This window comes from Eucyclogobius newberryi, unplaced genomic scaffold (genome assembly GCF_026437365.1).
Source record: "Eucyclogobius newberryi isolate DKJ021-1_F unplaced genomic scaffold, fEucNew1.0.hap1 SCAF_10, whole genome shotgun sequence".
Taxonomy (NCBI): Eukaryota; Metazoa; Chordata; class Actinopteri; order Gobiiformes; family Gobiidae; genus Eucyclogobius; species Eucyclogobius newberryi.
In genome coordinates this window covers 25,793,865-25,807,265 of record NW_027315724.1, presented here as the reverse complement: position 1 = coordinate 25,807,265, position 13,401 = coordinate 25,793,865, and the positions used below count along the sequence as shown (strand labels likewise).

General features: G+C 41.7%; 1 protein-coding gene across 1 annotated transcript; it reads left to right on the top strand.

Annotated features, from left to right (window-relative positions):
• The first annotated feature begins 149 nt into the window (after positions 1 to 149).
• On the top strand, positions 150 to 11,324 carry rpa1 (replication protein A1). The gene is made up of 17 exons (XM_072464352.1): positions 150 to 302; positions 483 to 530; positions 1,040 to 1,118; positions 1,190 to 1,298; positions 1,374 to 1,462; positions 1,560 to 1,643; positions 3,420 to 3,534; positions 3,608 to 3,710; positions 3,797 to 3,865; positions 4,135 to 4,327; positions 5,338 to 5,474; positions 5,891 to 6,039; positions 7,147 to 7,273; positions 9,447 to 9,623; positions 9,981 to 10,088; positions 10,246 to 10,332; positions 10,834 to 11,324. The coding sequence occupies exons 1-17, from the start codon at positions 276 to 278 to the stop codon at positions 10,936 to 10,938; spliced, it is 1,806 nt and encodes a 601-aa protein (XP_072320453.1). The 5' UTR covers positions 150 to 275; the 3' UTR covers positions 10,939 to 11,324.
• Positions 11,325 to 13,401: the final 2,077 nt, after the last annotated feature.

Below are 13,401 nucleotides of genomic sequence, written 5' to 3'. Positions count from 1 at the left end.
CGAATCGTTTGGCGCTCAGACGCAGAGAACTGGCCTCAGATCAGCTACACATGCGTGAGCTTCAAGGACACAGGTTGTAAAAGCCTGGGCCGATATCTGACCCGGGATCAGTGGGCGGGATCGGAAACAGGAAGTGGTCTTAGGAGCTTGGCGGGTTTGTCAGAGCAGTTGGCGCTAGCCGCACTAAACACTGAGCAGGGACAGCTGAAGCACAACGGAGACTTTGGACAGGTCATCTTTAGTTTTACATTAACTTCTACGACACGAAAGCCACTATGAAACTCTCAGAAGGCGCAATAGAGGTAAGACACTTTTTAAGACATTAATTATTTGTAGTTGTTCTGAGTAGTTGTAGTAGTATTGATTGTGGTTGATCTGCTTTTTAGTTAACGTTAACAGACTACTGCTCATTATGTATTTTCAATAATGCTCTTTACATGTATCAACTGTTTTCTCTGACGTACAGATATCTTTGTTTTTAGGCTTTAGCAAATGGACAGCCAATGAACGACGTTGTGCTGCAGTTAGTGGTGAGTCACTACAGGCAAAACTCCTTTTGTTTTATTGAATCAAACGTTATAGTCTTTTTGTTAGTTTGCTCTCAACACACACGCTTTCACCTAGAAACAACAACGTAGTCTGATCTGCACCTAATGATGTTTCAGTATTACATTTAATCCTATTGCGTCCATGGATTTAACCAGGACATTGTAACTTCCCAGGCCGTTTTATCAAAAAGCCTCTTCCCCCCCAAAAATGGCCAGTTTTCAATCAAATCTAGTTTACTCAAATGCTAAATAAGCTTTTTTTTTTCTTATATCCAACATGTCAATAAAACAAAACAAGAGATTTAAACCTGCCCCAAATATGTACAATTCTTCCATTTCTAAAAGTAACCTAAAATCCCTTTTATTATATTATAAACATTTACATTTAAGTAAGTAAACTACTGAAGGATCTTGAATTCCCTGCAGTGTCTTGTCATAAATATACAAAACTGAGTAGCAAGCATTATTGCAAATGTACGTTTTGTTTACAGAATATTCGCAAGATTGATGGAGGAAGTGGCCCTGCTCGTTTTAGGGCCATGATGAGTGATGGTCGTCACTCCATGACCTGTAGGTTCCTTTTTTGAGGTGTTTGATTTGTTAACTGATTAACTTACTTACTTTGTTCTGTCTGTCTGCAGCGTTTATGCTGTGCACTCAGCTGAACTTCATGGCAGAGGACAACACGCTGGCTCCTCACTGTATCTGTCTGATCAAGAGGCACGTCACCAACATACTGAAGGATGGCCGGTAAGTCTGCAGTGATGATTCTTTTTCCATTTCCTACAACTGTACTTTTCAGTCAGAACCTCTTTCTCTTTGCAGACGTGTAGTCATTATTCTAGAAATAGAGGTTGTAAAGTCAGCGGAACAAGTTGGTGGGAAGATTGGTGAGCCCACTCCTTACACTGAAGGTAAATTAAGCGTTTATCAGTTTATAAATTGCTGATTTCCAATGAGCACTGATCACCAATCTAAATGTTTACTTTATTTATGGACACATTTTTGTAGGTCAGAAACCAGCAGCACAGCAGCCGCCACAGTCAAATTCAGCCCCTCGTCCTCCGCTCCATCCCCAGCACAGCAATAATGAAGGTAAGACACTTTTGTGAAATTAATGTATGTCACCAGCAGATGGCAGTATTCAATTTCAAATTATAGAAGATGCCCTGCCTTTATTTGGTCAACACTTGGAAATGTCCCAGCATCCCCTGTCCTTAGACCCTCTTTCTCGACAAGGAAAAACTGCCAAACCTCGTTGGGGAAAAAGTAGAAACCTTGAGGAGTTCCACAGGGAAGGAGAGATCCGACTCCCTCAGAAGTACAGGCGGACGCGAGATAGACAGTGAGCTGAACCTACTCAGGAGGAGAACCAGTTCTTCCAGGCAGATGAAGAACCGTTCATATAAAGTAGAGCCCGTTTGAGAATCTGTATTCACAGGTTGTCAATGTGCCTGATCCACTCCCAGTGAACAGCAATGAACAGATTGCAAGTGATATTAAATATTGTTTGATAGAACAGGTAGTCAGAAGCAGCCGTGCTCAAGCTGCCATACCTCCCCCCGCATAGTTGCTCCTAGGGCAGCTTAGATGGGGAAACTATGTTTTTATTTCCGTTCACAACTGGCCTGACCATAAGCGATTTTCAAAGAGGAACGTTTTAAGCCTGGTCTTAAATGAAGAGACTGTGTCGGCCTCTTTAACATGGACAGGGAGCTGATTCTATAACGCAGGAGCTCAGCCTCCTACGCCTACTTTTAGAGACTCTTGGGATCACCAGAAGGCCAGCATTTTGAGGTCAAAGTGCTCTGTTTGGCTGGTACGGCACTAGAGCATCGTTGAGGTAGGATGGGGCCATATCATTTATGACTTCATAAGTCAAGAGGAAAATTTTATTCTAGACTCGACAGGGAGCCAGTGAAGAGACTCGAGCACCGTACTCTTAAGTTCCTGTTAGCAATCTTGAATCTTTGAAGCTTTTAATAGAGCTGTTAGGACACGCTGCAAGCAGAGTTGCAGTAGTCTAATCTAGATGTAACAAATGCATGGATACGTTTTCGGCAAGATTTTTCAGATTTAAACTATATTACGTAGATTAAAATGAGGCTGTTTTACAAACTCGATTTATGAGCTTTGAACGAGAGTTCCTGGTCAAAAAGGACCCCAAGGTTTCTTACAGTAGAACTGGAGGCAGCATGGACATTGTCCAGTAAGTCCAGTGACTAACACCGGACTCTACTATAGATGAGCTTTATTTCTGCCTTTTCTCATTTAAGCTTCACTTGGCAAATAACTTTTGCCAAGAGAGACAGGCAATCCGACTGTCAAGAGGGGATTTGCAGTCTCCACTGTGTCAGAGCAGGTTCTCCTCCTGTAATCTGTCACCAGGGAGCTGGGCTTCTTGCCGACACCTTCCTCATCAGCACAGTTATTGTTCATTTCTTTCTGCTCTCCTTGATCTCTGGGCTTAATTACCAGAATTGCAGAGGTTGACAAAAGTGAGGACTTAAGTGGACACTTTGAACCGTAATTCTGGTGAGATTCAATCAACGTGAAGCACTTTTTAAGTATCTTCTCCCAAAGTGGCTCGGCTCTAGAAGTTTAGTTTGTCACACTTTGCTTAGGCTGTGAAACGAGTCATTGCATTCAAAGTCTGTTTTCACGCATGCAAACAACTCAACAGGGATTATGGGGAAAAAGCAATTACAATTCTCAGGTTAGAAGCATTATTTAGAGACCAATCAATTTAAAGAATTTGCAAACAAAGATTGATTTTTTTTTTATTTTTTTTTATGGTTTGATGAATAATGTGTCACACGTTTGACTGTTCTGTTACTACACATAATAGAGTAGCTTTTCTTCCAAAATTAGTCAACAGAGTTTTCAATCGGGACGTGGGAAAGAAGCCTGCATCCAGCATGCCCAGCACCCCTGGAGGAGGCTCCAAAGTTGTACCCATTGCCAGTCTCAACCCTTACCAGTCAAAGTGAGTGCAGAGATCTGTCAGGTTTGGTTTAATCTACGGTATTACTGGTTTTCTAAAAGTTTATCAATCTTAGGTGGACCATTCGTGCCCGAGTTACTAACAAAAGCTCCATTAGAACCTGGAGTAATTCTCGCGGGGATGGAAAACTCTTTTCCATGGAGATTGTGGACGAGAGTGTGAGTTCAAGTGGATATTTTTGTGGTAGTGGTATCTAAAACATGTGTATGTGTGTGTATGTAAATGTAAATGTTTGTTTTTGCAGGGAGAAATTAGGGTCACTGGCTTCAACCAAGAAGTGGATAAGTTTTTTGAAGTGATTGAACTTGGCAAGGTGAGGCCTTTTCTCCTGATTGACTTAGCCTGGTTAGCTGTAAATGGCAGACCTGGCTGCATACTGATTCATTAACTGCTGTCAGTAGTTTTGTTTAAAGCCACTGAGACGATGAGTCATCTGGCACCAGTGTAGCACACAATAAGCAGCTTATGCACAGCCAGCGCTGTTGATTCCTCCACTCTCTGAAGTCATATCTTGTTTGCACCATTTCTTTCAGGTATATATTTCACTGATTAACACATGCTCTATCCAATTGTACGTGCCAGGTTTACTACATCTCCAGAGCATCGCTGAAGATTGCCAACAAACAGTACACGTCTGTAAAAAACGATTATGAGATGACTCTGAACGGAGATACGACCATTATCCCCTGTGACGACAGCGCTGATGTGCCCATGGTGCAGTGTGATTTCATCACCATTGGAGACTTAGAAATGAAGGAAAAGGATTCCGTTATTGGTAAGAAAGACAAACCTGGGTTTGTTGGGATCGCTGCAGTACAATGGTGTTTTTGGAAGAAAGAAAAAAAAAGCTAATTTGTTTCAAATGAACTGTAGAAAGAAGCAAAGACCTCAGTTTAAGACTGCTGTTTATATCAGATTAGAACAAAAGCTATTGCGGACCACTGGTTGTGAAGTTCGTTTTTTATTACATCTGGAGCCCTTTGTGTGCACAGTATGCACATATTTCTTGATTGGAGTCCTAACTGCACCTGGGCGGGTTAAATCTGTTGAGATTGTGCTTGTCTGTTTTAATGGTTCATTCAAAATGGCGCAACTCAAATGAACACTGTACCACCAGAGGGCGCCATCTGTCCATCCTTTAGGATGTGGATTTTCTGTGGAATAAAAAGTAACACTTGAAACAGATTTGTCTTTACAAGTGTGTTTACAACTGCACACAAGTAAAAACAAATCTGTCCCCACCAGAGTCCTGTCCACCCCTAAGGGAAGTCAAAACAAGAAACGCACGTTTTATACCAAACCAGGAGGCGTGAATACCTCGTCTACAGTAAACAAACAAGTTAACACCAGTGAATGGGGACAAGGCCTTGATAGATTAGGGTCATACATAACAGATTAGTTCTTTGTCCTATTGTAACAACATGTAGATCTCATCACATCCTGTTGTATGACAACAGGCGGTTTACATTTAGTATCTGGACATTGAGATTGTGAAATATAATTGTGGCATGACATTTTTCCATAACGATGGGAAACCAACTTGGTTTTCACCACTGCAGCTGACAGCCACATGGGAAGACTGTAATTATTAGTGCTAAAAGGGGTGCAGAGCTTCAGCCATTCGTCTAATTATGTTACATAATATTACATCAAGTCAAGTGAAAACATAAACAGAACAAGTATGTAGGTGTTTTGTGTTATAAACTTATGTATTAATACTTATAAGTTAAGCTTATATGCTTTTCAGTTACTAAATCTTAAGACATTTCTTGGTTCTCTGTGCAGATGTGATTGGTGTGTGTAAGTCCGTTGAGGAGGTGACTCGCCTCACCACAAAAACAAACCGTGAAGTTTCCAAGCGCACCCTGGATCTGATGGACATGTCGGGGAAGTTGGTGACGGTCACTCTGTGGGGAGAAGAGGTGGGTCAATGACTCAAAGGACAACGGGGAGTGACTGGGGTTTTTCTCCATTTATACGTTCATAGACCATATTTAAAATTAAAATAACTGACTATACAAGCCAGAGGTTACTTCTTGATCAAGTATTGAGCTATTTCTACTTTAGACGGATGAATGTTGCGGTGGGTAATTTCTTGTCAAGCTTCTTTCTACCCTTCTTTCCCTCGCATCTAGTGCAGTGTTTTCTTTCTTTAGTGTGTAGTCCTGGTCCGAAAGGGCTGCCACAGCAGAGTTGAAGTTAATGTAAAAAACAAACCGCCAGTGTTGACATCATTATCCTGTGTCTCTTAAGGCTGCACACTTTCTTTCACATCGAGTTTGCTAAACTGGCATCTAAAAGTATTGATTTTTAAATTAAGTTTTACCTCATCCCACAGGCTGAGAAGTTTGATGGCTCTGGACAACCTGTTGTTGCAATCAAGGCAGCAAAGCTATCCGACTTCGGGGGCAGGTCCATTTCTGCGTCCTTCAACAGCACCTTGATGGTCAATCCGGACATTCCCGAGGCGTACAAGCTCCGAGCCTGGTGAGAAACCTCACTCTACAATAAAGATCAGTTTGCTTTGCCTCTGGATGAGTGCTGTTACAAATGTTGAATGTCTCTTAAGGATTCTAAAGTCTGTTTCCATTACTCAAGTTGTGTGAGTGCATGCTCTGATGCTCATTAACAAGATTTACTTTTGCCCATTAGCAAAAATGTGTGCTGTGCCTTGCCACAGCAATAGATATAAATGGAAATCATTCTTAATCTGGGAAACGCATTTTACCTCTCTAATAGTCTTCACAGATCAAATGAAATCAGGATCATTTCACTATATGCACGCCAGATCTAAACCAGGACAAGCCTCGACTTCAAAGCCGGGACTGAACCATATTAAATAAAGCAGTGACATAAACTGCAGAAGCCTTCACTACACCGCTTTAGAACCGCTGCATTAGAGCTCTGAGCCAACACTTGTCATGAAAGTTGTGCGGTGTGAAATTTGCATCACTGTGGAGCGTTTCCTCCTTTTATCCTCCAGGACCGGGCGCTTGTCCCTCACTGACGGCAGTACGGATCAATCTGCTCTAATGAGAGCTGCATCGATCGCCTTTAATGCTTTTCTTTATTCTGTCTTGTTGTGAATTGAGTAATAGTTTGTTTGCAGGACAACTTTTGTCTCGCAGGGGAAGGGCTGTAGTCTATCACTGAACGTTTAACCTGATCATTTGATCCGCTTTATTGAGTACAGGGGAAATAACTTTTGAAATAATTAGTACTTAATGTACAAAACAAGTCTCGTAAAATGGTGTGCCAGTTGATTTGAAGTAGCTTTGGTGCATAGTCCTGAGACTTGGCCAAATGCTTAGTCAGTTGTTAGGTTTTCTTTCTTAAATGCAGTATATGTCATACATTACGTGATGCAGGTTTTTATTTGCCCTCCTCTTTATGTAGCATAGGTCTAAAGTCTTTGCGGATGTTTATTTTGGCAAATTATGATGCACCCTTTTCTTTGTCTTTTTCCTTAGCCTGATGGATGTTTTAAAATTGCCCTCACATTTATGACCAGTTCTTTTTGTTGACAGACAAGCTTTAGAGCGACATGTTTCAACACTCAAATGCCTTTATCTGGAACCCGTTTTATGCCTCCAGGTATGACAAGGAGGGCCATGCCATGGAGGCCCAGTCTCTGACAGAGCTGAGGGGCGGAGGAGGAGGAAACACCAACTGGAAGTCTCTCTCAGACGTGAAGACGGAACACCTGGGTCACGGGGAGAAGGTGTGTTTAATGTTGTTGAAACGGTTTACAGTGGTGTGAGATCTGTATTATAAGTGCTAATTGTCTTGCTCTGTTTATTTATGCACTTAAATTATAATGTTTACACACATACACTGTCCCCTGTGTTCTTGTTGAGCTGTGGTGGACAAAAGAAACTCTTGATTGCTGGAAAACATTGCCTGTGTGCATCAATTATTTCACTAAAAATGTGGTAAACTAAAACGGTGGTTCTCAACCTTTTGACCTCCATAATGACAACCGTTTGCGACCCCCAAACACAAAAAAACACAACCACAAAGAGACTAACCACAAAGTGATAAAAGTAGCCTTATTTCTATTATTTGCAGGGGATGGGTCTAGGGAAATTAATTTGGTACGCCAGTAAACCTGAATATACATTTATCTCTGCATGTTAAATACATTTTCAATATTCCCCACATCATCGGCGGACCCCCTGAACTTGGGAACCATTGGACTAAAGGACTACAGCCCCAGTTATGGTTCTCTCGGCTTGACTGCATTAAAGTTCTAACGTGTGGTCTGAAGCGCTCGCCCTCTACATACTGTGACACACTGTCCTGCCCCTCCTGAGGCGTCTCAAACAGCGGGGCGAGAGGTCGGCACACGCAGGACCGCAGCCTAAACTCCGAGGACACAAACTGTCTGGAGAGCAACATCTTTGTGTCAGAGTCTCGCGTTTGGGCGCTGCTCCCTGTCTCCTCGTGACAGCAAGTGCCTTCACGCCGTGCACCGCTCTGACATTGCGTTCAACTTAAGGCGTCTGACGGAGGCAAAACTAGGCGTCCTGTCCTCTTTTCTGCAGCGTTCCTGGTCAATCAGAGCCTAATGAAAACTGCATTTACTCCCTTAATTAAATTATAGAAAGGCAGCAGAGGTTGTCCAGCGTGTTTGTGCTAAATCATTAAACTCTTCACTGGCAGCTCCTCGATTCTTTTCCATCCATGTCATTTAGCTCTTATCCTTTTACTCATCCAGAGTGACTTAAAATATCAATGTTTCTGTTTTGAGAGTCGGCAGAGGTTGATGGCACCAGGATAATTGTGCAGTGGTTAGAATGTTCAGGCCTTTTTGTTAAATAGTGGCAGCCGCATAATGCTAGTCTACCTCATGTGGTTTTTAATGGTTTAAAAAAGCAATTTTCCTATTCATTACAGCCTGACTCATTATTTATTGGTTTAGCCTTGAGCGCTTCATCCATTCATATAATAACATTAACATTATGTGTTCACTGATTGGTTGAATACCCATTGCTCGTGGAACAGGTGCTTTTAGCTTTCAGGGGAAATGTCAGGCACTTCCTTAAACGAATAAATAAAACATGTTTGGAAAGCTCTTACTATTGTTTCCCAATATAAACTTACCACTACATAACTTCCCTGGTGGAGGGTCCTCTACCACAAATGTTACACTGTACACCTTTTTAGCTACATTTAATCAATAATAGTGTTTTTGGATTCGACAATTCATCAAACCACATAAGACACGTCTAATACCACCATGGATTATTTAACACAGAGGGAAATGCAAAGTATATTTTAATACCGTAATATTTCTATAGTTTTTCCATCATTTTTGTCAAGAGCCACACAAAAATAAGTTAAGTGAGGATTTTTTCATTAATATAACTGTTCTTGAGATAAAAATATATTTGTACTCTTTGCTAAGATATGGCTGAGTTGATACAAGTCTCCAAAATACAAGCCTGGTGTTAGTGGAATGTCTATACTTGAATTTTAAGCCATAACTCCTGTATTTTCTGACATTAGCACAATAGGTACATAAGAGAATAGTCCCATTTCATATTTCAAAATGGCACAGTTTGCTCCCAACACATCTAAAGGGCTTCTTTGCATTTTCACATATTGAGGCTATATTATTTTCTGGTATAAAAATAAAGACACGTACATGCCCCACAGTTCTTGAACATGCTTCGGTGCGCTGCCTCGAGGCGGTGTTTCTGCAGGGCTGTACCTGTTTGACACACACTCGGCACAGCTCTGTGCTCTGCATATGTATGATGGGATTTTAGGGCATATATTGTTGCGCATCACAATAAGGTCCAAAGGTTTTCTAATGCTAAGTGCAGCCTTCACCTTCATATTTTAATCTCCGTGTAATGGTGTTGTAATGGTTTCTTCCCGTTTGTCCAAAGGCGGATTACTACACCTGCCTTGCAACTATAGTGTATCTCCGAAAGGAGAACTGCCTTTACCAAGCATGCCCGACCCAAGACTGCAATAAGAAAGTGGTGGACCAGCAGAATGGCATGTTCCGCTGCGAAAAGTGTGACAAAGAGTTCCCCAACTTCAAGTATCGCCTCATCCTTTCTGTAAGTGACACCTATTTTCAGCCTTTCTGCTTCGCCTGCACTCGGCGCCTGACGGTGCAGTTAAAGCATCACCCAGGCTGCTCACAATAACAACCTGCTGTGTAGTGCAGAGGATCAATTACAGAAAGATGTAGCCAAAGAACACACAATGTAATAAAGCATAGTCAGCATCTGAATTGTAGCTCGACTCCAAAATGTAGCTTTGCCTATTTCATTTGTAGCGGTGTCCTTTTCTGCTCGACGCATTAGCAGCATTTCTGAAACGAGGCTTTTGTTGCACTGCTAAAATGCTGTCACATGTGATATTGGTTATGCCTTTGAAATGTGATGTTGCTCATCTGTTTCTCTTTGGTCCAGGCAAACATTGCAGACTATGGAGACAACCAGTGGGTAACTTGCTTCCAGGAGAGTGCAGAAGCCATTTTGGGCCAGAATGCTGCTTACCTGGGACAGCTCAAGGACTCGGTGAGAAAATACAACACTGCCCTCAGGAAATGACCTGGGCCCAAGTCTCATTTCACTTTATTCTGGCTCCACACTAGCATGGCCAAAACCTTTAGAAGTTATTGCTTTGTAAAGTAATTTTATATACTGTAATAAAACATTAGAATGTCTCTTTTAGAATGAAGCTGCGTTTGACGAAGTGTTTCAGCAGGCCAACTTCAACACCTTCATCTTCCGCAGTCGAGTCAAGTTGGAAACGTATAATGTAAGTAATACAATTTTTCACACATGTTTCCAGCTGATAGACAATTGGACTGGACGTGACGGCGGATCCTTTGTGTGCGAGTGACACAAAAGTTGAGTTAATGAGCTGCCTGAGCGCGTTCACAAAGGCGCCGGTGTACATTAGCCGGGGTCACGTTTCCTGTCGGTCACACGCGGTATTCGTGGAGGAAGCCCATAAAAGGACTGATTGGACTGAATGTGAGCAGGAAGCGAGGATCTGTGCCAGAGGCTGCACCCGCCGTCCCCCACAGAAGAGTCCTCTGTGTCACTGGCCCATGTTCTCCCAACACACCTGCAACTCCCGCTCAGTCTGCCTCCTCCTGTTCATTTAAACTCCCCATTGTATCGTTGCCACTGTATTGGTACATGGCAAACGTTTTTCTAGCTAAAACGTAATCGGAAAGCAATTCAGACCAGAGATTCAACCTATGGAAGTCATCTGAAAACCACTCTTATTGACAGTTTCCCTTTTGTCTTGCAGGATGAGTCCAGAATCAAAGCCACTGTAATGGAAGTGAAGCCTGTGGATCACAAAGAATACAGCAAGAGGCTGATCATGAACATCCGAAAAATGGCCAACCAATAGAAAGCATCGTCTTTGATTTTGTTATGTTTATTTTTGCCAATATTTTATATCTGTAAGTAACATAAAATAGACCGTTTTGTGTTGTAGTTTGATTTCGCTTTGTAAAAAAATTATGTTATGACAGCATTTTATTGAAAGAGCTAAACATTTGTTGGAAAAGGATTAAGGAAGTTAATTAACTTGGAAACGTTTTCTGTCTTGTCCAAGTAACGACCTGCATTTCCCCGAGAAGACCGTTTACTCTCACTTTATTTTGCCTCTTTACTAGGCTGCAAAGAGCATAAGGATGCATGCTGACTCAGTCAGAGGCGTCAGCACATACAATGTCTATTTTTACTGCTTTAACTGGAGCACTGTAAATCTTTAATAAAATGTTTGTTATTTAACCTTTTGTGTGAGTTAATTTGCTTTACTGTAGATTTATGTATGACAAGTGAGAGTACCCGTTTTATGGACCGTTTTGCCATTTCATCTGCTGTTATGCCATTTTTATGTGTACTTCAAGTTTATAAATCAATTCAACTTTACTGCAATTATAATACCATTTAGTTTCTTCCCATCTAATCCTACCGCTGTTTGCTAAATACATTTTGACCAGCAGACAGAATAATCAAGGTCTGAGTTTATTGATAAGATAACCTTTATTTGTCCCACAATGGGGAAATTCTTATTGCAACACAGATTAGGTACAGGAGTATATATAATTTAAAAAAGCATAACTTAAACTCTTTAAACAAAACTCATACACTTAAAAATAACACTTATTTACAGTTGTTAGGGACAGAATATATTGCGCCAGGATGATTGATATTAAGTCACAGTATTGCACATGATTATGACAGTATTGCACATGATTGTGATAGTATTGCACATGATTATGACAGTATTGCACATTATGACAGTATTGCACATGATTGTGACAGTATTGCACATGATTGACAGTATTGCAAATGATTATGACAGTATTGCACATGATTATGACAGTATTGCTCATTATTACAGTATTGCTCATGATTATGACAGTATTGCACATAATTGACAGTATTGCACATGATTATGACAGTATTGCTCATTATTACAGTATTGCACATTATTATGACAGTATTGCACATGATTATGAAGCTGGTTGACATGTTCAGGGCTAACCATGTTTGTTGTAGAGTCTGACAACAACTCATGCTCATTAACATCAGGGTTTATGGTCTTCTAAAGGGCCCCTGTCTTTTTTGGACCAGGTCACTAATTCCCAGGCACAAGAAGTCAGTAAAGGAACGAAGTAACGGTTCTGATTTTTAAAAAAAGGCCGTGGCTACAGAAATATATCAAATAACCCAGCAGTTTCAGTGGCTAACCCTAACCCTGACCCTGACCCTGACCCCGCGCGGTCAAATAGCCCATCAGTTTCAGGAGCCGCGGCACAAAATAGCCTCGCAGTTTCGGCCGCGCGTTATTGGCTTCAAATGGCCTAATCCTAATACAGTCTTCCTTTGGGTTTCCCCCGCTTTGACCTGAGGAAACCTGCTTGTTACAGCCTCGTGTTGGGCGCAGACGCCGGTGACAGCGGCACTTTGGAGACAAATGAAGGCGAGGAGCGGCTTGTACTCCGCCGCGTGAAGATGCATGGGTCTGCGCTGGTCCCCGCTCCACAGGTGTTTGCTCATGTGACTCGGACGGGGTCAGGTGCGCTGCGTTTGTTCTATTTTCCATGTGATTCCCAGAATGTTTTCCACAGCGGGCCAGCTCAGGGGGAGGTGTGTGTCTAAATAAAGGTCACGCGGTACATGCGGATGCGGTCCCGTCCCGCTCACACCTGTCCCACCTGCGCTGGCGCGACACCGAAGCGCGTCTGGCTGAGTCGCTCCTTTTATTGTCTCCAAAAAATGCACTGGCTGTCAACTGTGAAGAGTGGATCATTATTGTAATTGTGCCGATTTAAATAGACTCTCGTGCATTTGTCTGTTTGGAAGAAACCGATTGAATTGCTGAGTGTTTTTGTTTTGTTTTCTGCAACGTTTTATCATCACACTGTCACAATGTTTGTTTGGCCTTGTTTCATTGTGGCTCTCTGAGATTTATGTTGTCGTTTATATGTTTAGTTTTCAGTAAATTCTCCATTTGCAGATTCAATAAAGAGATTGCTCAAAAAGAGTACTTACTATCAGGTATGACAGAATTCAGCGGTGGAGCCAGAGGATTTTTATTTTTTACTTGGGGTGTGGATGGCATAGACATGAGGACCTTAACTTTAGTGGTGTTGGTTCTGAAGAGCTGGCCTTCTTCACACTGACATCATCTGGTGCTTTTTAACCTCGAACAATACAGGGAGGGAAACTGGGACAGACAGTTTTTTCAAAATGTCAAATTTGAATAAAATAAACCACTGTTCATACACTTTAAAGGTCCCATAACATGCTAAATCGACTTTTCAGAGCTTTTAACCTTCTTACATTGCTATTTGTGCTT